Below are 27,978 nucleotides of genomic sequence, written 5' to 3'. Positions count from 1 at the left end.
GATTGTGCAGTTGGCTATGGAGTGCTGAGTGCACATCCAGTCATTGGATATCTCTTTGTAGTCAGGCAGCTCGGTCAGTCCGCTTCCTGTCAACAAAAAAGGTGTAAGAACGCTTTAGTCAATCACTCCTCTTGACAGTACTGAAGTGCAAATGGCCTGTGTCTGCAATACAGAGGAAGACAGTACAAGTGTCAAAATTGCAAAAATGTGGGGGGAAATCAGCACTGCCTATAGAAGTAAGAGATATTATCAGTATCTGCAGTAGTGAAGGCAACATTGCCAGTGTCTATGAAAATGAGAGACATTACTACTAGACATTAGTATCTGCAGTAGTGAAGGCAACATTGCCAGTGTCTATGAAAATGAGAGACATTACTACTAGACATTAGTATCTGCAGTAGTGAAGGCAACATTGCCAGTGTCTATGAAAATGAGAGACATTACTACTAGACATTAGTATCTGCAGTAGTGAAGGAAACAGAAGTGGCTACAGAAGTAGCCAGGCTGCTGCCTTACCTTCCACTAAGTTGTAGAGGTTGCAGTAATTTGTGCCGTTGTCATTTACTCTGTCAATTGCCTCAGTGGCGGAAAAACCCTGTATAAGAATTACAAGGTAAGTAAGAATGCAAAAACATGTCTACTGCTTTGTATGTCTTGTGTGATAAGAACAGGAAGAAGTACAAGAACAGGATTCCCCTCTGGGGACCTGTAGAACCAAACAAAAATCAAAACCAAAACACAAAACCAACTCGCAGTCAAACAACACTCTCCATGTTGACTGTGAGCAAGACTGTAAGGATTTCAACATTGATCCCCAAGAAAATAGCCCTCGATCAGCCCTGTGAGAGAGTGTCAATCATTAACACCTGAGAGAACATTTTAAATCCTCTATGAATGTCAAATGTATAAATGGGGGCTGGCGACGTTTTGTAGCATGGATTTTAATAAAGATCACAGATCGCCATCCAACAGGATCGCCTAATCAATATCCCAAACGACCTTTGGCTTCTTTTGAAGGAGGAAGGGAACAGCTCTGTTCTTACCATGACGCGGCAGCCCCTGGATTCATTGAATGGCTTTAAATGGAACATGATGTTGTCTACGTACTTCTCCACAGGCTCGATGTGCTTGGCTAAGACGTGGGTCTCGTTAGCCGACAGCAACTGGGACAGAGACAGGGAAAACCGGGTCAAACTTTACGGCCCTCATTACGCTGTTATGAAACATGCTTTCCATTTTGGTAGCCCTTGTTTTACTCTGGTCATTAAAGCAAACTGTGAATTACAATTAACTGTAATTGTAGAAAACAGTTAATATGCTGGTTGGTCTTGTCTGGAATGTAAGGGCAGTGGTATGTTGTCCTGAGTGTAAAGGCGATGTGTAGTATCGCAATGTGTTTTGGATTCTGTAATCTAGTGACTGTGATGTATGGTAATATAGTTGTCTTCCCTTGTCTAGTAAGGTTGCACAAGTTAACTTTGGGTAGGGCTTGAACAGTGTTATCCTCACACTCACTGGTCTGGGAGTGTTGTCAGCCTGGTCTGACACTGTTGCTCACTCAACTTGAATGGATATACTTCTGTTCTATTGTGCTGGAAGTCGCTCTGAATAAGAGTGTCTGCTAAATGAAAGTAATGTAATGTAATGTAATGGTCATATTACCATATGACGTGACAGGGAGAGTTGCCCGATCCACAATGGTGTTTGATCTAACCACCTGAGTCAAGTAGTCAGACTATTTAGTATAGCGCCCCTCATTAAAGTTACTGCAGAGCAAATGCACAACTACTGTAGAGTCACTAACTTCATTTTAGTACAGAGAAAGCACACACCCTTAAGCTGTGAACTCCCACCATGCCCTGCTGGGAGGAACAGGTTTTGGTGTCTCACCTCATAGAGACATTTCTCACCCCCATCGACACAGCCATCGCCGGTCATCCACATCTTTATCTGATTTGCCAGGGCCATATAGACATTCACACAAGGGGTTTTGAACACCCTGTAGCAAAAGAGACAACAAAAAAGAGAGACAGAGGGACATGTAAAGTTAATGCACTTGACCTGATACATCATTTCACCGTACGTTCCTGTTTCCAATTTGCCCTCCATGCTTCAGATCATTTTAGTGGCAACTACCGCCATCTAGTGGAGTTACCTCACGATGTAGAAGATATTTGATGTATGGATAACGGGTCTGCTCAAGAGTTCAGTAAGTAGTGTGAGGGTGTGGGTTTGGTGTCTTCAACATAAACCTCTAAAACTAGCCTATGAGATCAAAACTTGGCATCTTTCTCACATACATTAAAATTAAAATATTAAAACAATAAAACAAAGCGTTAACACTGCCCTTATGTCCAGGTCACCTGTATACAGTATCAGCCTTAATACTTAGTTGACAAATACCCTGTCTGAATACAATGGCCTGCCCGAACACATCTTGACACCTGCTGTTTACTGAACAAACAAAGGCTTTACAGTGTAAGTAAATACAAGAATAATTTAAAAACATTAATAAACAACATTACCATATTACTTTGCACTGGGCATGAAGCGGTTGCGCGATGAAGACTGCACAGGACCCCAGGAGCAAAGCGGGCACGATCCAAAATTTCAAATGCATGGTAGCAGCGATTCCTCTATCTCTCTCTCTCGAAGTTCCTCTCGCTTGGACCGCGGCCCGGTGTCTGAGTGACGGCTTCACCGAAATGTATTTAAACGTTCCTCTGCTAACAGGCGCAAAATCACAAGGCCGTCATGTGAGTCTACACATTCAACGTCCGAACGTCCGCACAACGGCTCTACTCTCTCACGCTTTAGAAACAGTTCAGCATTGTGTATGCTCCAGATGTCTGATGTTCCACTTTAAGGATTAGCCTTAGGCTATAATGTTTCCAGCTTCATCAGATATCCAATCAGTTACCTTGAAAAATGTTCATAATGCATACAATTCATCATTTGCACCACCCCTGCCCGCCATTGGTTGTCCTCGTAATTTGTCTGAAGCACATCTAATGAAATATGCACACCAATAGTTAGCAACAGAAGTACATTTGTAAAAACCAATAAATTTTAGCATGGATTTTGAACTGCAGTCAGACCATGCCTTCTGAGTCTACCATCTCGCCATGACTGTTAAGATGGATGGACAGAAGATCTGATTTGGATTGTGAGCCTGTTTAGCTGGGACACATAAGAAGGCACGGAGTGTATTTGCTTCAGATCATTGCAGTCATTTATGTAGAAGCGAACCACTTGACAAACGATATGATGTTGACAACTAAAGCAAAAGCCTTCTACCCAGTTTAGTATTAAATTACATTACATTCCGATGCTCTTATCTTGAGCGACTTCCAGCACAGAAGAACAGAAGTCTATCCATTGTTAGTATTATGGGTAACTGGGTAGATTCTATGGATTTTTGTGGCAAAGAATGAAGACTCACATCTAGCAGAAAGTCTTGTAAACTGAACACTGAATGAATGTAAATTATTTAAGGGATGGATGAGTGTCTTCAGGCACAATTGCGTACCGTGAACACAATTGTGATGCACAACCCACGTGCACAGTGTGTCAGATAGAGCAGTAACTATATGGGTCAGATAGGCCACTGTGTGAAGGATCTCAGTGGAAGATGCGACCAGACTGTGAAGTCACACGCTCCCAAACTAATTGGGGCTCTATGAGGAAATTTAGTGATAATGACATCCTTGCCCATTTTCTACACTCCAGCCATAAAGGCTAAGGTCAATATCACTCAAATGACCTCACTGCCCCTAACCATGCATCCTTCACCATATACCTCACACATGCTCCAAAGACACACAGTTCTTATCATCTGACCAGGTCATTGAGCTTGAGACCATGCGAGACCAAATATTTAACCACTGTGAAAGCTGGCTAATGGTCAGCTGCTCAGAAAGGTCATGTTTGACCATGCTTTGTATCTTATAGATGATGTTCAGATACAGAGACAATAAAGAACTTCAGAACAAAAGTCAATCAATGGAAAAAACTTCCATCTACAGTCTTCTGGTTTTTCCCCCAAATCACATACCCCTGATTCATATAGAACCATAATATGTTATTCAAAAATAATTTAAACAAAATCCGACACACCCTCAAAATTTAGAACCTTTCAGAAGAAAACTTTGTATATGTGTTCCAAACACTTCACATTTTTTCCTTTGACAGTCTTTGATATATAATCTAAAATATGTCTATATGTCTTCAGTTATAATGTTCAGGCCCAAAACATGAGTAATGTTGATGAAATCCAAAACTCAGGAAGATATCTTAAATGTTTCTCACGATAAGCTATGTAGAACACATCAGTACTCATTCCATAAGTGTAACGGTTGAGCAGCAGGGACCCAAATGCAGAGATCCTTCAAAACATGGAAGGGTTTCAAAAGACAAAGAATCTTAACTACACAGGCAAATGTTGACACAGGAAGGCACAGAACACAGACAAACTCAAGACTGAGCAAGGCCAAGGAATGCCACAACAGGCAGGATTTAAATACAGAAAACGTTCAAGACTAATTACAAACAGGTGCGAACAATCAGACACTGATTACTTCCTGTTTGTGGCTGCACTGTGTATGCCTAAAGTCCCTCTGGTGGATGTTCAAGGAAGCAGCAGGCAACTGGGAGAGATAGGCTGTTATGAGGCCACTTGCTGGTCATTACGGGAAGCTGTCCCTGAAACCCTGACAATAAGTGTGTCTTGTGCATATATTGTAAAACGTGAACATAGCATGTATGAAAGTGGCAAGAATTTATTTACATTGTTTTAACATCTTGTTAGATGTTAGAATTGTTATATTCTAATTTCTTACATTTGAAACATATTTCGTCATGTATTGCTGTACATTACTTTTGCAAGGATTAAATCCCTCAAACTGTATCATTTTACATTTACATTAGCAGTCTTTTAAATAATACTCTTGGTGTTTGTCCCTTTGGTCAAGAAAAAAGATGCGATTGATCACAAAATACAAAATGCATTGCTGATTTTTGCATGTGCTTATCAGTAGTCGCATATAATTTGCGTAATAAATACATTCCACGCTGCCCTGAGCATGAAGACTGGGGCAGATATCCACATCATCAACATGGTGACGGCAAGCCAAGAAGCCTCTCACTTTAACTCGAGATCCCCCTACAATACTTACTGACACACCACATTTTGGAGCAATCAGAAGAGTAGGGTAATAAAATAACATAACGTGTGCTACTATCAAATGCAAACTCTTATGACACGTTTCTATGCTAGGTACAACAGCATCTTTTTTTTAGAAGCACCTCACACATTAGACAATGAGAAATCAAACACTTTTATGTAGCTCAGCAGCCTAGATAGAGTTATCGTGCCCTGTAAGCTACACTTTATTCCTGCGCAAATTCACCTGCTGACAGTTCCTCAGCGCATGACTGAAACAGAGCTCGTCTTGTAGTGTACACATCCAGAAGTCAATCCATGGGAATTCATTAAGCCCAATACGTGGCTGATAAATAGGCTACATAATACTACAATGTCAAAATATAGTGTATATGTTACAAAATATGCACATAATTTGCAGTTGCACATAGATAAGTGATAAGTTTATGCAGATACTGTGCAATCTATTTTGAAGGAAATGTTTCACAATGCATGCACACACTTAAATTAAAATTGAACCATTCCTCAGATTTTGGATGATACACTTGAATTTGTATCACTTTATTCTTCAGGTTTGACTGCCAGTGTCTGATGGTTCTCAAGCAAAGAGGTGTTATTATCAGTGGGTAGGGTAGAGGTTATGTAATCACCAGTGTCCCAATTTCACTGTCTGAAAGCAGAATAGCTGACATATTTATGGACAGATTTGGATCGTTTATGGGACAAAGAAGAGAGGGTTCATTTTTTGGCCTGACATAGCAATGGTTAGCTTACATGCAGAGCCACCTACACACAGCCATATGTGCCACATTGCTGATGTAATATTTAAGTACATCCTCCTAAAAGTGGTCAGTCTTAATAACACAGAGGTGTGGAAACTTGGGAACAAATGAAAAATATAACTTCATGGAAAATCAGCAGATTCTACCTTCCAGTCTGCTAACTGCTGTTCACAGAAGAACCCATATTAAAGGTAACCCCTGCCCCATCTGGAAGAAGTCAGTTCAGATATGACACTATGCCAGTTTTCCTCCCATGCCTCCTTATCTATTTAGAGAAGAGGAGTTATAAATAAAATGGCTCTTATGATTTGATTGAAAACCCAGGTCACATGTCAGATTTGAGAAGAAGCTGTCAATCAGACAGGTAATAAACAAGTCATAAACAAGTCATAAAGAAGAAAAAAATGAAAAGATCCCTCCCCCCCTCAAAAAAAAAATATACATAATAAAGTTGATGTCAAGAAACATAGCCGAGTCGACAAATGGAATAATATTTACTTGTCAAAATACTGGCAAATAATATAAAATATTTTATGCTATTATTTTTCTCATATTCAATATAAAAACCAAGCACCATCATGTTTATTGTTATTATTATTATTTAACACATTGAAAAGCATTTTTAACCATTTTTTATCCAGTTCAAGCCTCAATTCAATCAAGTGAAGCTCAAAGGAAATACACAAAAAGCACTTCTAAATGTTTGGCAGATCAAAGTATGTGACCATTTAGTCAAACCGGGAGGAAAAAAGGAAAAAAAAAATATCATGCGAATAATGGCCCAAGGTAACACTCTAGAATCCATTCATTTGTGGTTATGATTTATCACCTGTGTTTTTGGGCTTAGATTGACTGCACCCCTCAATCTTGTTACCCAGTTACAGAGAGTCTGATTTAGGATTAGTGGGAAGGAGAGCGGAGGCCTTGGCCAGACGTGCCAACAGCCAGACAGACATTCTAGCCAAGAACACCCAAGACAGGTGACACTAACCCAGTCATCACCACCCTCCCCTCCTGCTCTATTTAAAGCCATATCTTCAAGCGAACTCAAAAAGTTAACCCCATAAAGCAGGGGAAACCACAGTGCTGCTGTCCTAAAGACATGGTCTCACAAGATTTACATTCCTTTTTAATAAAATTCAATCAATCTGAATCAATATAGAGCTCTTAGGAAAAGAGTGCACGCTTCACAGATCATGTTTCATCCAAGCACAATCCAAGTAATGGTGGTTATAACCCACAGGAATGAGATGTGCCTAAATGGAACTCCTTACAGACAACAAACGCTTTGCTCCTGAGAGGATATAAAACCACAAACAACCCCAACTGTTTATACGGGGAAAACAAGGAAAATTTCACCCTCAATCCCCCTAGTGGCAACCAAAGGTATAATGTTAAGAGCAAATCTACATCACCAATTTCAATAGATTACAGTTCAGCTATGGGCCACATTGAAAAGAGTTTCACTAAAGACAGCAATATGTGGAGCCAAGCTATGAAAAAATCTGGTAACAAAGTACTCCTGTCAAGAAGTTATAACACATATTCATAATGTGACCATCAAACACATGAATCACAAACAAATATTTGTGGATTGCAGGTAAAAACTTTTGACATGAGCCATTTATTGCAGTTTTTGGTGATTTGAACTGTGTAGGTATTTTATGAAAATCGTAGGATTTTTTAAAATCGAAAAATATTAACTTGTATACTTTCAATGTGTCTATGCGGTTATTGTGGCTACTTGCACGCATGTTGGTCCACCTTGGTTGCAAGTCGGCACTGATCTGAAGTTAATGTAAACCACAAACGCAATATCAGTCTGTTAAACCACAGGAACATAACATCAGTCAGATACTGATGTAAACCACAGAAACACAACATGACAGAAAGTCTTGCCACAGGGTATAAAGCAACACAACCGAGGCTGCAGCAAAATTTAAATGTGTTTGTCAGATCTGTGTTGCTTTTACTGAATTGCTCAGAATGGTTACTTTATGCAATAAACACAGAAAAATTTCCAAACATAACATTACGTGTTAAATTCACGGTTACATTATTAGAAAATGTTTCTAAAGAAAGTAAAATCCCAAGGTTTTGACAGGCACAGTTATCCTTTTACATGTATTCAAGTAAGAAGTCCACTTTGGATGCTCCCTGCAGTCCTTAAACCCTGAGAGATCCAAGACCCACAGGCTGCTGGCAGCCAGGCTGATAGCTTCTCCTCAGTATATCCCCAGTCCTTTAAAGATCAGGGCCACATACACAAGACCAGCAAAGACCACACCAGAAGGGAGGTCCAAACGTCCTCCTCATGAGGTTTCTTTTTTTTTGTCCTTTTTAAAGATTAAATGTTCGAAAACAAACTAATAAGAACTATGTCAAATCACCTGTACAGCAAGTGACTCAAAGCATTGCAGAGGCAAGGGTCCACTAGTGCAACACCAATTTCCCTTCCCCAGGTCCATCAGGGGATTCCTTAACCTAGTCCCTCCTGGAGAATGGTGGTCCACGCTCCAGGTACGTGGCGGTGGGCCACAATGTGACATCACTGGGTCTTGTTGTCCGCCAGCTTCTCCGGCTCCGTGTCAAACTCCGTCAGGCAGGAGTAGCAGAGGATCTGGGTGTACCTGGTGGCAGCCGCTGAGGGATGGGTGATATCGTAGTTTAGCAAAGGAAAGGCGCAGATAAAGTACTTAATAGACTAATTCCCTGAATTTATGAAATTATGATTTACAAAAGAGGCAACTGTCTGTCTGGTGCAGGAATAATAAATGTTATTATGTGCTCGGACTGCAGAAAACACACCAACCAAGTGGATGAAACTGTTCACCCGGGCCCCCCATCACGATCTTCCCCAATAAGCAACTTTCACGACGAGCACTCATTTTTCAAATCGTCCTCACCGTTCAGCCAGCCTATGAACTTGGGCCTCTTAGACTCAGGCAGGTGAATCCCCACGTAGTAGACGGGGACGCCGGACAGGGCGATGCCGATTCCAATCAGGGAGTTGATGGTGTCGCTATAGAGCGGGACGATGACCAGAAACAGGCTGCATAAGCAGTACACGAGGGGGAAGAAGAGGGTCAGCTGCAGGGGAGAGAGGAGACAGGAGTCAGTGCTGATATAGAGACACACAAAATGGCTGATGCAGATGTGTAGTCACTGCAGGTGACACCGCTGTCTGTCATTAGCATTTAAGGATTCCTGCAGCCATTCATCAATGTGTCAAGACTGCATTGAAAAGCCATCAGAAGTGTGTAAAGTTCACAACTGTTCCCAAAAAGAGGTGCATAAGGTCTCATGTAGTGACTAATCGGCAAGTGGGTAGGGATTCTGTGATTTCTGAATAGTCAGTCAGGGCTCTTGCAGTAACTCATGAGTAGTCAGTAATTATTCTTGCCGTGACTCTTAAGCAGTAAGGACTCTTGCTGACCTTGACAGGCCGGTGCCGGTCGGGCTGTGTTACGCGCAGGTAGATCAGGCCGGCAACAGACAGACCCACATACAGCCAATAGCTGAAGCTGAAGTAGTTGATGAGCTGGAAGACATCCTCCACACAGAGGAAGATCAATCCCATCAACCCCTGCAGAGACACAGCGAATATCAGCATGGACCACAGGCATAAACCAGCCTCTACTTGGGAACATTACAGGATCCACAAATTCTCCAACCCCCTTATTCCAGCACAATTCTCTTGATCATGTGGGTGGTATCCAATGAAATCCTGGAGCCATAACAAAGGATGCCAATCTTGTCACTACTGTATTTTATTGTCTGGAACTACAAATAACTGTAGTACACTGCACATTAATTTTGTATGGTAACTCTGAAAGCTTTGCTCATGTTGTTCCTGTGACTACAACACAGGATAGTTATCCTGTTATAATCTCAGTGTTTTCAGCCTTCCTTTAGAATGGTTAAGAAGATCTTACAACATCAGTAACTTTGGTGAATAAGACAGATCCTTCCCAAAAGGCATTCAGTAAAACAGCCTCAATTCCCATCAAATGCATATAACCATTCACAGAGACACTTGAACTCAGACACTTGATCTCAGTTGACTAACTAGGTGACTCCACTAGAGTTTACACATATATGCACACACACACAGTATTCACTGCCTAGCCAATTCCTTGTACTACCTAATCAATATTGTCAGATATGGGGCCTAGACTCCATATGTCTATCATTATCTCACATTACTGTAATTTACTGTAGACTGGTTTTACTACTATACCTGTTTCTGACCACTTACATTAAAGAGAAGGGCAGGGACAGGGGTATAGCGCTCCGCATGGATCAGACTCAGACTGTCAGGGAGGTGTCCTTCCCTCGCCCCCACGAAGAACAGCCTATCGGGCAGAGAGACAGTCAAGAACTCACCCTTCACTGTATTGGAGAAGCAGGGCTACATTCACTAAGTCCATTAAAGCCAGGCTAGGGCTGACTCCAGAGTCCTAACTGGGATGCAAGTATTCAGTCTCAAGATGGGCTCCCTAACCACCACCCAGCCCTGATGCATCAAGAGTACCAATGTATTTAATTTCAAATTTCATTATGATTGTCTATGTATATGGTGCCGTCTAGTTTCTGTAGTGTTACATTAATTTTAAAGGGTATTGAACTGTGTTCTTTGATATATAATTCTTACTGCACATGACAGTGCTCACTGGGACAATATAGATCTAAAGATTGTACAAGATTGACTGATTGATTGATTGACTGATTGATTAATTGATTGATTGATTAAGAAAACCAAGGAACAGTTTGAGAAGTTTCTGAAGATAAGTGTTTTCCTTGACCTTCTGGAACTTCCAAGTTAGCTTTGTCCTCATTCCTCCCTGTCCCCTGCTGATGCAAAAGCTGACCCCGGGGACCAGAGTCCTGACCTCTGACCCTCATGAATATGTAGCGTCTGAGGTATGTGTCCCCTCCCCCAGGTTACAGGCACCTGGAGGCAGCGATGATTGAGGCATTTAGCCCTCCATAGCAGGACATCGCCACGGAGATGGGTATGATCCACTTAACAGGACCCAGGACTGCATTCCCGAATGTCTGCATGTGGGATTGGGGATTGGGGCGGAGGGAGTGGGGGTGAATAGAGTGGAGGGGTGAAAGGGACAGAGAGGTGGAGGCATGGCAAAAAATCAATAAAACAGCAGGTAAATGTACACAATCAATGCAAAAATGACAAATAATAACCAATGTACATGCAGCCCGGATCTGAAAAGCACTATTCAATGCACTACTTTTCCAACACTACTGGGATATATTATGTTATAATAACTAGTGGATCTCAGATGTTTTTGATCTTCCCCAAGAGTTACACAAGCTCCCTGCAGATAATGATGTAGAAAAGATGCAGAACAATAGGCCCCTCACCACAGCAACAGCATCACTGGCTAGAAGGGAAGGCATGTCCAGCACCACGTAGTATGCAACGTTGGTCAGCAGGTAGATGATGGTCACTATGGGCATGGAGATTGCAATAGCCAGCGGTAGATTCCTGGGCAGAGCAAGGTTTTAGACAAGATAAACCAGCAATGCAGTGTGGGATAATGTCAGGGTTCTGACCCATTTATGACTAGGCAGTGTGAGTGTATGACTGTACTGTAAGACTGTACTGTGGGATTACCTTTCAGGGTTCTGGATCTCCTCAGTAACGAAATTGAGGGTGTCCCAGCCCGAGTAGGAGAAGAGGGCAGAATACAAAGCCAGGGCGATGCTCCCCGCCTCTGTGGTGGAGCCCTCAAATGGGTTCTCGAAATTCTGCGTTTCACCTACCGGCCACGGTCGAGAAGAATTTACTTTTATTAATACTCTCATTATTAAATTTACTGTTCATAATGCTCAGAAGTAAATCACAGTAAGGGAAGATAACTGGGGTGTAAATGACTATATTTCACTTAATTCCTTGGCCAGTCTGTCAAGATAAAGGGGAGTAGTTGATAAAACATAAGTTACCGTGTTTTTTCCTGAATGTGTTTTGATCTTAGACAAACCAATCCTGCTGTGTACGCTGAAGACTTGTTGAACTCCATTTCCCAGCATCCCCCTCACCTTGCACTATCTTCAAAAGGCCCACAATGATCACCAGGATGAGGGACATGAGTTTGGCATAGGTGAAGATGTCCTGCACCAAGGTGCCCCACTTCACATAGGCACAATTTATGAAGATGAGCATGCCTGGTCATAAGGAAGAATACAAAGAGAGAGAGAGAGAGAAGGGTAAGTGGTTTTAATGGACTGGACCCCACATTGACCTTAGACCAGGGGTCTCAAGATCAGTTATTATAGAGTATTGTAGAGTTATTGTAGAGGCACATTTATATCAGATGTTTGATCAAGAATTCAATAAATTGAATCAGGATTCAATCATTTCTCAGTGTTTTTATACACGTGCCATATACTCAAGAAGCATTTCATAAAACATATTTTGGAAAACGTACAAATGTAAATAGACATGGATAACCACACAGTGCATGCAAACACCTGTACAACTGAAAGGAGGTGGGTAGGAATAAAAGCCCAAACTGACAAAAATCAAACAAAAACATGGCTCCTTATACCTTAAACAGCATTCCACAACTTGTTGAACTTACATGACATAGTGCATTAACTTTGACATTACGACCTGATGACACCGAGATAAAAGACCTCAATATAGACATCATGAAGCATGCGGAGGCAGAAAGAAAGTGGGTTAAAGAGCAGCATATGGTGTTTGACAGATGCTTTTACTATAGAGGACAAGGGAGCCGAGTGAGCAGCGGGGGGTTGGGGAGGGGGGAGGGGAGCATACTGCTGTCACCAGCGCACTTGTCCTTGCATCGCTGGACCCTAAATAGCCCCCTCCCCGATGACAGATCAGGGACAGCATTCAGGGGGCGAATACTTCTCTCTTCATCCTGTCTCTACCCGCCACGTCCCCCTCACAACTTTTTGTCCCGGCCGGGACTGAGTGCCACTCAGATGGCAGACCACCGCCGGGACGTTTTACTTGCGCCGAAGAGGAAGCCACTGTGCCGTCACTCTTCCTGTCCTGTGGGAGGACTTGGCTGAACAAGTCCCTCCCCTCCCGCCCCCCACAAACCCCTCCTCCCGTCTACCCCACCTTGGAACACTGTGTGCTACAAGAAGGAGTAAACATCGAGAGTCATCTATCCCAGAGCCCTGAGCTGGGATGTGGAGGAACGGGTTACCTCCCCATCCCCCCCACCACTGCCTTTCTGTTAAAACAGGATGTGCATGACAACAGAGCCACAGAGTCATCTGTGAAAAACCTGTATGTCTGTGTGTGTCTGTCTAAATCACTGACATTCATTCCTCACAGTCAACACCTATACGGCACAGGGCTTCAACGCAGCTCATGAGTTCAGGAGGTGTAGCCTTGAACTGACCCAGTTTCTAGACAATAGGTTCTTGCTGCAAGGTCATTTAGAGCTATGGTATATAATATATATTGTACAACACGTTTGAAAAGCACTAAGCCAAATTCAGTGAGCTTTTAGTTCACCAGATGTTTGTTAAAGCTTTTCAGGTATTTCAGTGTTTTCAGGCAAAGTTTAGTGTTTGCATCAGATACTGAGGGACTCAAGTGGCAGCTGTTCTTTTGTGTCTACATATATAAATATATCCTTAATATGAAACTAAATCCTGCAAATAACCATTCAACAAATCCGCATATGTGCTTTTAGTCCTGGCTAAGGACAAAAACATCCCAGCAGCTCTGAACAGTGGGAGAACACTCCCTCAGAACAACTGTTAATTTCCAAAAACAATATCCCGTGTCACCATTTCCCCAAATATCTCTGTACACAGCATGGTCATGTTTCCAAGGCCCCTGACTGACCCAGATTCTAAGACTGAGGGCACATATAATATGCCAATTACCAGGTAAAAATGCGATGTATCCCTAAGCAGTGATAATCAGGGCCTTTGCACCCAATGTATTTTGTAATTGTGTGTCACAGTTATTGTTTATTAAAAGTAAGTCTCAATTAATAGGTGAGTATAAATGACATGGGCAAAGTAACATGACAGCTGCAGAGATTACTCACCATCTCACAAGAAAAACAAAGAAACAAAAAAAGCAAAAGGAAAAAAAAACCTACCAAACTGTTTCATACAGTAGTGTTAGTGTTAATGTTATGATGAGATAGTGAGGCTTCATGAACCCCATAATGGGTTGTGGAAGAAATTTGTTGCATTAACATGATTATTTTTAACCTCATATGAATGACCTTCCTGTTTTGTAGGCGTATGTGACTAATGTGATTTCTGCTTTCTCTTTTTAACAATTTATCTATTAATCAAAAATGTTTTTAAGGATGACATCGTTGATGTTGTATGCACACCATATTGTCTCACTTATTTATGGGATATTGTTTAGCTTATTTTTGTGATATTATGCAGGTCATTTTTCTGTTCTTGCCAGGATGTACCTAGCAGATGTATCCTGTTTTACCTCCAGTATTTCTTTTATTATGGGATTATATGTATATGACTTTGTCTACACTCTCAGTTAGAGAACTGCAGCACTCTGTACTTCTCTCCTCGATATCATGCAATAAAACTTGATCCTGACCGAAGTCACTGGTTTTCTGAGAATTATTCAACGTGAGTGCAGCTACCCTACCCTGTGATTCACTGATTTGTATAAACCAGTCAAAAGACTTGACTGGTTAGCAAAACACTCTAATTTGATCAAATCAGTCACTGATAATTGATATTAGCTCCAACCAGGTTCATAAAGCCTTACAACACCAGTTGAGTGGAAACAGGCAATGAAGCATCAGCACTCACACAGACAGGCCGCAGCGATGAGTCTGATGGCGTCGTAGGGCGGCTGGCAGGTGGGGTACAGCCCCTCCACCAGGTAGTTGGCGAAGGTCAGTGAGATGACGGCCTGGCTGGCAGGCTCGATCAGGAGGATGGAGGTCCAGAGGCGGATGAAAGCGATGAAGCCGCCGAACGACTCCAGGATGTAGGCGTAGCTGGCGCCGGACTTGGTGATGGTGGTGCCCAGCTCGGCGTAGCAGAGCGCGCCGAAGACAGAGAAGATGCCGCCCAGCGCCCAGATGACCAGCGACAGCCCATAGGAGGCGCTGTACATGAGCACGCCTTTGGGCGAGACAAAGATGCCCGAGCCAATCATGTTGCCCACGATCAGGCAGATCCCGTTCAGGAGGGAGATCTCCTTCTTCATCTGCATCTTCTCCGCAGCCCCCGCCGGCGCCTTCAGGTCCGGTTCCGACTCAGCCCGTGACCCGGGGCAGAGCCCCGCGGGCCAGCCCGACACAGAAAGGGCCTTCTGCGTCATTTTGCCTGCATGAAGGGGACTGGGGGGAGGAGAGGATGAACCAGACAAATGTGCCAACCTGCTAGGAAACGGGCCATAAGGAAGAGTTAACAGAGGGCTCAAGAAAGCCCTTGGTCTAAAATACCTTAATAAGGACATGGGTGAATATCCAAATGAGAGGATATGTCCCTGTGATTTGGGACTGAGAAAGTAATTCACACTTTGAATGACAAATTTAAGGATCATTTGTGTGTGTATTGCTGTACTAGTAATAACAAAAATAACAACCGATTTGGAAAACACAAAAACATTAATCCAATGAGCAAAAGAGTAAGAGTCGCTATTCTAAAATAAACAACTAATTACTCCGATCTTAAAGTATATAACATTATTCAACAAGTCAACACATACTTCATATCCGCTACCTGAGTGCGAGAAAACAAAACAATGGCAAAGAGCTCCATGCGTTCAAACAAAAATAACAGCTTCGCCGTATTGACTCAGTACAGCGCAAACGGCAAGATTAACAATACTAGAAACAACAAACGCAGCGTCACTTACCTTCTAATATATCTAGATGGGATGTAAACAATTTAGGACGGGGCTGATAGATAACGCTGTTGCCTCTTTTAAGAGCTGGATATTCCCCCTGTGGCAAGCTTGAGGCGAAAACTGCCAAAAGTCACCGGAGAGCTGCTGCTGCCTTGATTGTTTTGCAATCGCTCCGCAACGAAACCCAGACGTGTTTTTGCAGTAGAAGCCATATCAAATTACTCTCTATTTTTGGAGCAGGGGACCCAGGAGGATCGGGTCTACTTTCTCAGACCAGACTCTCGGTTTGTTTACTGCACAACATAGTTAAATGCTAAGGAATGGGTTTAAGATAATGTTAAGAGTCGCTTCGAGCCTGATTATAACAGCAAACTGCGATGCTTTTAACTGACTAATTGAAACTGCACTGATGAAAATGTTTTCATACAAGAATGGGAAATTTCACTTCAAGAAACAGTTTTATAGCGTTTGTATGTCGAGGAAGGTCCTGAGGGAACTGTTTATGGCGAATGAAGTGGAAGTTGGAACTAGAACTGAAAGTTTTCCGGAGTTGGAAAACACATGTTCAGTGTAAAAGAGTTCAGTGCACTTATGTCAAATACAACCTTAAACCTGAGTCATGGTATGTCAAGTCTCAACCTGCCCCCGGGTTGTCACGTGTATCTTGTTTTTTTATTCAGGAAAGAAAAAAAAATCACATGTCAGAAAAATATAATTCCCACACACGTAATTTTGAGCGTAAGAAAAAGTAAGTAAGAAAAAAAAAACGTGTCTGCACCCCACACCCAAAACGCACTTGTTCTAAGAGTTTCAGTGGTGATAATAGGGTGCTTTTCCTCCTTCTATTCTAAACTCTTCGCTCTTGTCTTACCTTTCCAAACTGAACTGCTTGGCTCCTTCTGTACTGTGGTAGATGAGGCATGATTGATTTCAGGTTTGTACTTGACTGGGTGTTGCTCATTGGGGGAAATTGCAGGAACTCCAGCGTCCAGCAGATGGCGCAGATTGTTCCTGCTGCAGACTCCTTCCAGAAACTTATAGTATATTCCTTTTCTCTGTGCCAGGATTGATTGTTAACCTTTGGTAACTTGGAAATTTTGGAAACTTCATTGCATGTGTGAGACAACAACTGAAAGAACGCCATAACTACTTCATCCAGTATCTGATACTTGAGATATTTCACCACATTTTTAAAAAATAAACAACAATAATTTTATACATAATATTTCTCAATTCTGCTTATGTATGATAGCATACTGCAAATAAAATAGGTTGAGGTTGCACCTGTCTGGGAACCTCCTTCACTATGTTTGAGAGAAGCAGGTCTATCTTTATCTGTGGTTGTTTTTGAAGGCCAACTGACATAAAAATGAGGCCAGCAAAATTTTCCAGGCATAAGACCCCTGTCATTGCCTTAGAGAGGCATATATTTCATCACAGTGCTACAAGATCATACAACAGTGCTTTAGGTGAATGTGAGCTGAAAAAGTAAGTATTCATTATAATATTAAATTTGAAGTTCATGTGTATTTCTATGCATTTAGGTAGATGTTAGAGAGGGTGTGTGGTTCTGCAAAATTCAGGTAAGCAGTATCTACAAGAGATCGGCTTGTTTTATGGTTCTCATTCCAGCTGAGGTCTTCATGGCTTCATTTGGAGTCACTGATTGATCGGAGAGCTGGAGCATCCAAAGCTTGAGAGCAGTCTTTCTCTACCTCAGTCCAGGAGAAACACCTTGTGAACTAATATATCATCATTTTCTTACTTAGATGGGACTGCTCATTTTAACACACTTCAATCTCAGTTTAGAACTGATGTCTCTTTAACAGGTATCTGCTGTTAGTCCTTTCTAGAAAAAGAAGTATTGCCGGAAGACTGTTTTCTGTAACAGATATGAACAAGGAAGCACATTGAGGCTTATGTGTCTGAAGCGTATTTCTCTTTATCAGTGACTGGTCTGATGCAAAATTGAATTTCTGTACTTCCAGGTGTCAATCTTTGTGAATCGGCTGCTGGTTTAAAGTGTTCTCTATAATCCTCTGGATGGTTCATCTCCAGGATCAGTCATGAACACCACAGCAGTTGAGTAAATGTTACAACTTTGATTCAGTCTCCACCTGCTCTTTGGAAGGCTGTAATTTAAACATTTAAAAATTTTAAAAGGATAGAGGGGTGAGGCATTTGAGGCATTTCCAGGAATCTCTAATTTTTTTTTCTTTCTGTCAGGATGATTGTAATGTGTAAATGTGGTTGACCATAATTTTTAAATTAGGTGTTCCGTTTCTGAGACAAGAACTGCCTCAATACAATACTCAATATGCAACGAATGAGATATTTTAGCATGTTTTTGTTTATTAAAAATAGTAATTCCTCAATGCATAGAAATTCAGCATAATATATTGCTAAAATTATTGTTATTGTTATCAAACAGCAAATTAAACAGCTTAGCAACAAATATATAATTATTATATTTTCATTTTAATTAATTGACATAGAACCAATAGAGGAACAGGTAAATAAGGGATTAATCCAGCTTCATCTTTCACATTGCCTCTTTTCCAGGAAAACAGATCAAGAGACATGGCCACAAGTCTTGGGGAGGTAATCAAAACTCTTTTCCAAGAAACACATGGTCAATTATATGTACTGAGCATATCATGAGTGTAATTATTGGTGGCATTTGATATCTACCAAGTTTTTCTTTTTTTCTTATTTCCAGATGGTGGTTTTGATTTCTGAGTATAATGTTCATATTTTACAATTTGCAACTGTTTTCTCATCTGTGGTGTCAGTGCTAAGCCTGGTGGGAAACACCCTGGTACTGGTGATCCTGGTGAAGTTTGAGAATCTCAGATTGCTCACCAATTGTTTCTTGCTAAACCTGGCTGTGTCCGATGTGATTTTCACCCTTGGACTGGCTTGTGTGCCCTTGCTCATATCAGTAGAGGTGAATGCTGAGCTCCTTCGGAAAATTACACTCTTTCTTCTCCACACTGGCTTGTACAGTAACACCCTCCTCATGATAATGATGACTGTACATCGTTATCTGGTCGTGGCTCATCCACTCTCAGATGTCCAGTCACAGACGGGTTCCTACAGCATCGCTGTCTCGGTCATTACCTGGATCGTGAGCTTCTCAGCATCCATCCCAGAACTTCAACATCCACTTCAGCTGGTTTTCAGGCAAAGCATCTTCTATTTCCTTTTACTCTGTACTGCAATCATCTGCCATATTGGAATATTCCAGAAACAATCCAAGACCACAGAGGCGGCAAAGGACGGAACTGCGCAAGCCATTTTCTTCATTGTGACCTTCTACATTCTGCTGTGGGCCCCTTTCAGTACTCTGTGGATTTTGGTTCATTTAATGCCAATATCTGGTGGGCAAAGATGCCTCATGTTTGTTGTAGTTAGTTATTATTTCTTCATCGCTTTGCCCCAATGTTTCATGAAACCTGTCATCTATGTGTTCCTGGGGGATACATTTAGATCCCACCTAAGGAATTTGTGCTGCTGTAAAAAAGCGCAAAGAGCAATCAGTTACTGATTACAAAGAGACCTCTTTCTTTCAAAGAAGGCAGTGTTCTTGCCTCATAGAAACTATTCAATTATTACTATCCTGTAGGAAATCAAGCTACAGTAAAGGTCAAAAGTTTGGACACACCTGATTACAATAACGGGAAACATGCATTCAAAGACATTTTGATCTTAAAAACTATGCTTAAATGTTTGAAATTTGTTTCTCAGACAAATATAAATAGTCAAGTTGATGCCTATGTCTGAATTTCTTTCTAAAAAGAATTTTAAAAATATTTTTGGCAACTTTGAAGAATCTAAAATATAAGATAGTTTAGTTTAGATAAAACCTTTTCAATTCACAAATGGTGAAATGGTGTGCAACATGCAAGTGTGGATGTGATGAAGGACATTGTTGTGTTTTTGTTTTTTGTTTTTTCTTTGTCTGAAATTGTGTACAAAAAGCCTGGGAAATCCCCCATTAATTCTGAGTAAAAATACTGTTACAGTCACAAAGTAGAAGGGCATGGGGATGCTAAGGGCAAGAAAGTCCCCTTTTCTGTGAAAAGGATGAATACAATATCACCCATCCCAGTACATATTTTCATCTAAAATGATGCTGTGTGACTTGTTATAAAACATTGTGTGAGCATACGGGTGATACAGCCATAACTTTCAATCCTTTCAGTATTTTTAGAGCAAACTAGGTTATCACATTGGGTTTTGCATTTATAGGAAAGGCTGGGTGTCTTACTGTCAAACGGGTGTAATACGTCTATGAGTTTTCAGTAATAGTGACATAATTCGAATAGTATATGCATTCTGTCTATTCCCCTGGTTGGTTTTTCGCATATCTTGGTGAGTAAACCTCCTAAAATCTTGTTAATAAATGAATATATGAAGGACTTCAAATTCAAAAAGAATTTTCAAAAGTTTCTTTAGTGTTACTGTTGTGGGGGAGATTGTGAAGCTTTTTTGAGGCACAAGCCCGTGTGCTGCATATAATGTGAGCCGAGGGTGTAACAAAGCTGTCCTGGCTGCGTCTGAGAGAGGCAGCTCTATCTTTAGCTGCGGTTGTTATTGAATGTAAATTGACATAAATATGTGGCCAGCAAAAACTTTCCAGCTGTGAGACCCCCCCCCCCCACCCCACCCCCTTCTAGCAGCTCTTCTCAGAGGTACAATGCCCACCGAAGTGCAACATTGTCATCAAATACCACTCCAGTTGAACGAGTAAGTATCGCTTTGTGATAGTGTGTTAGAAATTTAAGTATTTTATTTTATATCAGTAGGTGGATGCTGGAAATGGGTGTTGAATTTCTGTAGAATTCAGAATTCAACTTGATGTGACTGTGCAAGACAACAGTGGTTCCTACATCAGATCCACAGGTTCCTGGTTGTCATCCTAATACAGGTCTTTGCAGCTTCAATAGATCCACTGGTTGATTGGCAAGCTGGAGAATTTAAGCAGTGTTTCTCAGCCCTGATTCAAGAGAAACACCATGTGCACTGATGTACCTTACCTCAATAAGCTTGATGGAACTGTCCATTTGAATTGGCATCTCTCAGCAAGTATCTGCTTGCCGTTCTTTGTATAAAAATGTGTAGCTGGAGGGCCATTTGTGCAAAAAGAAATGAACAAGTAAATGTACTTTGGGAATTTATTTATATCTGTCTGTCATTGAGGTGATGCAAAACTTAATCCCCTGTTGTTCCAGGTCTCAGTCCGCTGCTGGTTGAAAGAATCTCTAAAAATTCCTCAGGTACGGTGAGCCTTCAGCAGCAGGAGTGGACAGGATTCCAGTTAAGCGCATAATCCTTTTCACAACCTGCATTCAATATCCACTTGTAATTTAAATGTTAATTTCATTTAAAATTATATAATTTAAACTTATGTAATTTAAACATGTTAAACAAATGGTTAAAAATTATAGATCAGCAAGGGCACCAGTGAGACTTCACTGTTACATATCATTTAAGCATTTGTTTTGTGTCAGGATAGCTGTAGAGTGTAAATATGGTTAATCTTCAAATAACAAATAACAGAAATGAAGTCAATGAACTCATGAATTGCACAGCTTATTAAAGATATTAGTTGGAAATTATTACACATTTTAATTATATGGTAAAATAATTTCAATTAACCACATTTTTCATTTTCAGTGTTTTAACAGAGTTGTACATATAATATGCAATATTACTGAGACAGGTAAGGTAGGGAAACAAGGAAAAAGGAGAATAACAAAACAACACCAAAATTAAGTTTACAATTACAGGAATGCAACAGATTTTAAAAAACATTTAAACATTTAAAATGCTTTTTTTTTCAATCAGCTCTCCTGTATTTCTTATTCTATGTTCTTTTCTCCAGCACAGATAATTCCTTTACTGTTGTTTATCATTTACTAATTTTTGCTTTTGACTTCAGCCAGTAACTCAATTTGATTAAGCACTGTAATTACTAAAATTATTACAATATATTTATCATTTTGTCAAATTAAATGGATACATGATCTGTTCTTTAAAATAAAGGCCTCTTAAAAGTTTCATAGCTTTCATAGCAAATTTCATAGCTTCAGAAATATCAGTCCAGAATATATTTAAAATATAGTAAAAAAAGATAAGTGTGTGATGAACTACTGTCTCACCTATCGGCACCTTTTCAAGATTGTTGAAATAGATCATATGACAATGATAGAGGTTTTGATGAGAAATTAAAAACTCTTTTCCAGAAAACACAGATAATCCATTAAACATACTTAAAATATGTGTGTGATCATTATTGTTGCTGTTTAATATGTACCATAATTGCCCCTTTTTTCCAATCCTTTCCAGAGTACTACATCGACTCTTCAAAGCAACGCAATGATTTATGAAATTGTGATTGTTTTCTCATTGCTGGTGGCAACATTGAGCCTGTTGGGAAACACCCTAGTGCTGGTGATCCTGGTGAAGTTTGAGAATCTCAAATCCCTCCCCAACGCTTTCGCCCTGAACCTGGCCGTGTCCGATTTGATTTTTGCTCTCAGCCTGGCATTCTTGGTTGTGCTCATATCAGCCCCGCTGACTTCCGAGTCCCTTGAGAATGTAATGGGCATTCTTTTCCACACTGGCTTCTACAGCAACATCCTCCTCCTGATGATGGTGACTGTATATTGTTATCTGGTCGTGGTATATCCACTCTCAGATGTCCAGTCACAGACGGGTTCCTACAGTATCGCTGTCTCAGTCGTTACCTGGATTGTGAGCTTCTCAGCTTCCATCCCAGGACTTCAACATCCACTTCAGCTGGTATTCAGGCAAAGTATCTTCTATTTCCTTTTACTCTGTACCACAATTAATTACCATATTGGAACATTCCAGAAGCAATCCAAGACAACAGGAAGAAGAAAGGACAAGACTACAAGAGTCTTTTCTGGCATTGCGACAGTCTACACTCTGCTATGGATGCCTTTTAGTATTGCATGGATAGTGTTCCATTCAAGACCTCTATATAACAATGATGACATGGATATTACCATTGCAGTTTCTTTTCTCATTGCTTGCTCCCATTGTTGCATTAAACCCCTTATCTATATCTTCTTAGGGGATGCTTTTTCCCATTTAAAGACCTTGTGTCAGCAGTAGACTGGTCCAGCCATTCCTGATAAAGTGGCCTTTTTATTCTAAAGTGGGGTGTACTTTTGTTTATGCTAGTAGGTAACTGCTTTTGCAATCTTGATTTCATTTGGCTTGGCCAGAATGGTTTCACAGGCTATCAAAGTAAAAAAAAAAAAACAAAACAAACAAAAAAAAAAACAAATAAAAATCTAATGTATATTGATTTCATATGTAATGTAATGTAAACTGATTTCATGTACTGGGTTATATTTTTAATTAAGAACATTTTAATGTATGAATAAATTGTTTCTTAATTCATACAGTGAGATATCCTTGTTTACTTGTACCTGTGTTTGTAAAAAGCAATTTAAAAGGTTAGGCCATCCCATCAAATAAACAGACAATTATCACACTTACAATTCAGCACTTTACTGGTTGATGATTTACACAGACAACTGATAAAATACATCATTAAGATACAATCCACCAATTAATTAATCAATTAATCAGTGGTTTTTTAATTTTCTTTAAAGCTCATTGTTTAGTGTTTAAAAATGTAATTTTTAGGGAGGTTTTAACGGCAGGAAGTCAGTCACTATTTAGGCCTGAAAGGGGGCTTTCTAAAGTCTTCTATGACCTATTGTGTTTGTGTTAAATATGTCTCAAAATGTATTTAACACCTTCATATCAACATGTGACATTGTTAAACGGGATCACTCACAAATGTGTCTGGTTTAAACCAGAAGAGATCAAATTCACCAATGACAGATGCTCTGAAAGCACAAGACAGCATGCTGCAAATAAAATAGGCTAAGGTACAAGATGGGCACGGCTTTTGAAAGAAGCATTTCAATCTTTAGCTTTGCTTGTTTTTGATGGTGAACTGATATAAATATGTGGCCAACAAACTTTTCCAGAAACAAAACCACCAATGTTACGCATTTCCCATTACCTCCTCTCAGGGGAATGCACTTTACTTCAACGCAACAGATTTACAGAGCAGCATTGGAGCTGAGCTGAAGTTGAAATAAATATGAATTATAATACTGCAATGCATGAAATTCGTATTTATTTTATGTATTTTTGGTGGGAACTGTGTACGGGTGTGAGGCTCTGGAGAATTCAGAACTTGATTGTGAATGTACAGGACAACAGTGTTTACACAAGGAGATCCGTGGCTTTCTGGTCCCCAGCCCAATGCAGGTTTTGTATAACTTCAAGTGGAGCCACTGAATGGTTGGAGAGTTGGAGAACTCAGAGCTATGGAGCAGTGTCTCTCACCCCTGCTCTGTTAATGATTGATGGAGCGGTTATTTTAAATACCAGCGTCAGTGTGGATATACATCTTTCAGCAGGTAGGATGTTAGTCCTTTGTGAAAAACAAGTTTAGCTGGAAGACTGCTTGCCACAACAGAAAGTATCAAGTGAAGGTACCTTTGCAAGTTACTTTTATTCATCTCTGATTAGCTTGATACAAAACTGTATTTCTCAAAATTGTAATGAATTGCAAATAATGTGAATAAAATGTTTCCTAGTGGATGTAGAATCAGGTTGCCAGTTTCAAATCTTTTCTGTGACACTGCTATTACACCCTTGATAAAGATTGTTAACCTGAATTTCTTCAGTAAATTTCCAATTGCATACATGTGTACTATATAAAATATTCAGGATAATATATGATTTTCAGGTCGCTCAGGATAAAATTAAGAACAAAACTGTAATGTAAATTAATCTAATTTCCTCATTGTATCATATTTGTAATAAAAAATTCAGGATCTGAAGAAACTGTTTCTTTATTCAGAGAGTCAGTAATCCTTGTTCACTTTTAGTTCTGAAAATGTGTTTTAAAGGTTAAGCCGATGCATATAAAACCTTTGATCTCTTGTCCACTACAAAAAATTTCCGCAGTGACATGCACAACATAAATAAATAAGTTTAGTTCAGAATTTTACTGCTCCATACTTACATGAAACTTGCCAACAGCATCAAAAAGAGGCTAAGAAAAAAATGTAATATAGTGTTATATACAATGAGAGGCATTAAAAACCAGTGGTTTTGATTCCAAAATTTCCCCCAGACACAATTATTCACAAAATATCAGGACAAATGAATTAATTCACTTCATTTCCTGTATGTATGGATGTAATTATGGGCAATTGTTGCATTAGGCGCTGCATCTGGTTGAGGTCTTACTTTTCCCAGGTCTTAGTTACAACTGAGTACTAATGGCAGACTTCCAGTTTAAAAAAGAATATGTTCTCTAGTGTTAGTTTGCTTGGAGTAGTTAAAGGGGAGGTTATGATTTGAGTTTTTGATGAAAATGCATATTCTAATATATGACAAAGCAGAACTGATTGAAGCACAGGACTATGTATTGCAAATAAGTTAATTCTGCAATCTTTTGAACTGTCTTGGCTGCATTTGACAGAAGCAGGTTTATCGTTAGCTGTGGTGGTTTTTGAGGGTTAACTGCCCTAAATATGTGGCCAACAAAATTTTCCAGCTCTGAGGCCCCCTCTCCCCCTCCCAGCAGCTCCTGTCATCAGTGCAACATCATCATCAAATAGTGCTCAAGCTGAACATTAATGTAAGTATGAATTATAACAGTTCATGTTTTATACAGTTTAAATGTATTTTATGTTCTTTGTCAATATAGGTGGACATTGGAGATAGGTGTGAGGTTGTGCAGAATTCAGAACTTGAGTATGACCGGACAGGGGAACAGCGGTTTCAACGGCAGGTCCACAGGTGGACAATGCAGGTTTTTCATGACTTCATTTGACTTAATTTGGTTTGGACAATGTAGAATTCAGAACTGTAGACAGTGTATAATTCAACACTGAACTCAGAATGGTTCAGGGGAAACACCACGTGCAAAAGTATATCTTCTATTTCTTAATTTGTTGTAAGTGTTCAGGTGAATACCTTTGAATTTCAAATTAGAGATGACATCTCTTAGCAGGTATTTGGAAAAAAATTTGAAAAATGTGTAGATGGAAGACTGTTCTAACAGAGTTGTACATATAATATGCATTATTACTGAGACAGGTAAGGTAGGGAAACAAGGAAAAAGGAGAATAACAAAACAACACCAAAATTAAGTTTATAATTACAGGAATGCAACAGATTTTAAAAAAACATTTAAACATTTAAAATGCTTTTTTTTCAATCAGCCCTCCTTATTCTATGTTCTTTTCTCCAGCACAGATAATTCCTTTACAGTTGTTTATCATTTACTAATTTTTGCTTTTGACTTCAGCCAGTAACTCAATTTGTTTAAACACTGTAATTACTAAAATTATTACAATATATTTATCATTTTGTCAAATTAAATGGATACATGATCAGTTCTTTAAAATAAAGGCCTCTTAAAAGTTCATTTCATAGCTTCAGAAATATCAGTCCAGAATATATTTAAAATATAGTAAAAAAAGATAAGTGTGTGATGAACTACTGTCTCAGCCATCGGCACCTTTTCAAGATTGTTGAAATAGATCATATGACAATGATAGAGGTTTTGATGAGAAATTAAAAACTCTTTTCCAGAAAACACAGATAATCCATTAAACATACTTAAAATATGTGTGTGATCATTATTGTTGCTGTTTAATATGTACCATAATTGTCCCTTTTTTCCAATCCTTTACAGAGTACTACATCGACTCTTCAAAGCAACGCAATGATTTATGAAATTGTGATTGTTTTCTCATTGCTGGTGGCAACATTGAGCCTGTTGGGAAACAGCCTGGTGTTGATAATCCTGGTGAAGTTTGAGAATCTCAAATCGCTCACCAACGCTTTCGTCCTGAACCTGGCCGTGTCCGATTTGATTTTTGCTCTCAGCCTGGCATTCTTGGTTGTGCTCATATCAGCCCCGCTGACTTCCGAGTCCCTCGGGAATGTAATGGGCATTCTTCTCCAGGCTGGCTTCTACAGCAGCACCCTCCTCCTGATAATGATGACTGTACATCGTTATCTGGTCGTGCTTCATCCACTCTCAGGTGTCCAGTCACAGACGGGTTCCTGCAGTGTCGCTCTCTCTATCGCTACCTGGATTGTGAGCTTTTCAGCATCCATCCCTTCACTTCAGGGTCTGCATCAGCCATTTTCCTTCAGGCAAAGCATCTTCTTTTTTCTCCTGCTTGGCGTTGCAGTTATTTGTCTTATAGGAATATTCCAGAAACAGTCCAAGACCCCAGGAGACAGAAAGGACAAAACTGCAAGAGCTGTTTTCAGACTTGTGACAGTCTACACTCTGCTGTGGACCCCTCTCAGCATTCTGAAGATATTGGTTAATTTACCGTTTTCATATAATGCAGGTTACCTGAATATTGCACTTTTAATGTCTTCCCTTATTGCTGTAACAAATTGCTGCATTAAACCCATTATGTATGTCTTGATGGGGGATACATTTGGATTCCGTGTAATGAACTTGAAAGCCAAAAGTCAAAAGCACAGTGCCCCATCCCTTTCCGATAACAAAGAGACCTCTTTCTTCTAAGGATGGAAATGTTATTGCTTCAAACACTTGCAATACATTTTTTTGTTTAAATGCAACAGATAGAATATAAGTTCCAACCTCTTGATTGGACATTTGAAACTTCCACCTATTTGCCATCAATCTTGCCTTGTGATAGCAGATAGTATAAATAAAATACTTGGTGGGGAACTGCTGTAAGGTGTTTAATAGTTTCCTGCTTTGCTTCAGTAACTTTGCAACTGTATGAATGAATAATGTTTAAAATGTAAGCTATCCAAGATCCTCAGGATAATAAAGAATAAAACTAATATAAATTAATCATTGTAGTATATTTTTATTTAAAAATTTTCATGATCCGAACTATTCTTCTTTACTTGCCATCTTCCTAATATGTTTAAAAGCCTTGGCATAAAACAAAATTTACTTATAAGAAGCCATTACAGATTGTATTTACAGAAGATTGTAAATACAATACATTGTAAAATACAGAAGATGTATTTTACCTCAGTTCAAAGAAGTGAAAAACAGTGTGTTCAGAAAATGGGGGTTTAACCGTTTTTGTTTGAATTGTCTTTCTGTATAA

General features: G+C 39.9%; 1 protein-coding gene across 2 annotated transcripts; it reads right to left on the bottom strand.

Annotated features, from left to right (window-relative positions):
- Window positions 1–67: 67 nt before the first annotated feature.
- LOC118770970 (Y+L amino acid transporter 2-like) lies at window positions 68–15,958 on the bottom strand. Of its 2 annotated transcripts, XR_005004589.1 has the most exons (14): window positions 15,809–15,958; window positions 14,752–15,287; window positions 12,007–12,132; window positions 11,582–11,726; window positions 11,329–11,452; window positions 10,898–11,001; window positions 10,202–10,298; window positions 9,380–9,529; window positions 8,850–9,033; window positions 8,334–8,586; window positions 1,891–1,999; window positions 1,044–1,163; window positions 517–595; window positions 68–86 (listed from the first exon to the last, which is right to left on the bottom strand). XR_005004589.1 is itself a non-coding variant. In XM_036518768.1 (10 exons), exons 2-10 carry the CDS (start codon window positions 15,266–15,268, stop codon window positions 8,492–8,494), a joined length of 1,542 nt encoding a protein of 513 aa, XP_036374661.1. In that variant the 5' UTR covers window positions 15,269–15,287; window positions 15,809–15,958; the 3' UTR covers window positions 6,651–8,491. The 2 variants fall into 2 exon arrangements, 1 of the variants encoding a protein (XP_036374661.1); XM_036518768.1 differs by lacking the exons at window positions 68–86; window positions 517–595; window positions 1,044–1,163; window positions 1,891–1,999 and having other exon boundaries at window positions 6,651–8,586.
- Window positions 15,959–27,978: the final 12,020 nt, after the last annotated feature.

This window comes from Megalops cyprinoides, chromosome 24, assembly GCF_013368585.1.
Source record: "Megalops cyprinoides isolate fMegCyp1 chromosome 24, fMegCyp1.pri, whole genome shotgun sequence".
In the NCBI taxonomy this organism is placed as follows: Eukaryota; Metazoa; Chordata; class Actinopteri; order Elopiformes; family Megalopidae; genus Megalops; species Megalops cyprinoides.
Note: the sequence above shows the minus strand (reverse complement) of the source record. Positions and strands in the feature narration are given on the sequence as shown.

What these genes read in the sequence shown, in the direction of transcription:
- LOC118770970 (XM_036518768.1), bottom strand. Translation starts at nt 15,268, where the DNA reads ATGACGCAGAAGGCCCTTTCTGTGTCGGGCTGGCCCGCGGGGCTCTGC. An exon ending in TCCCTGCCCTTCTCTTTAAT is followed by an intron (nt 9,530 to 10,201) that starts GTAAGTGGTCAG and finishes GTGTCTCTGCAG; the next exon opens with GGGTTGATGGGATTGATCTT. An exon ending in ACCGGCACCGGCCTGTCAAG is followed by an intron (nt 9,034 to 9,379) that starts GTCAGCAAGAGT and finishes TCTCCCCTGCAG; the next exon opens with CTGACCCTCTTCTTCCCCCT.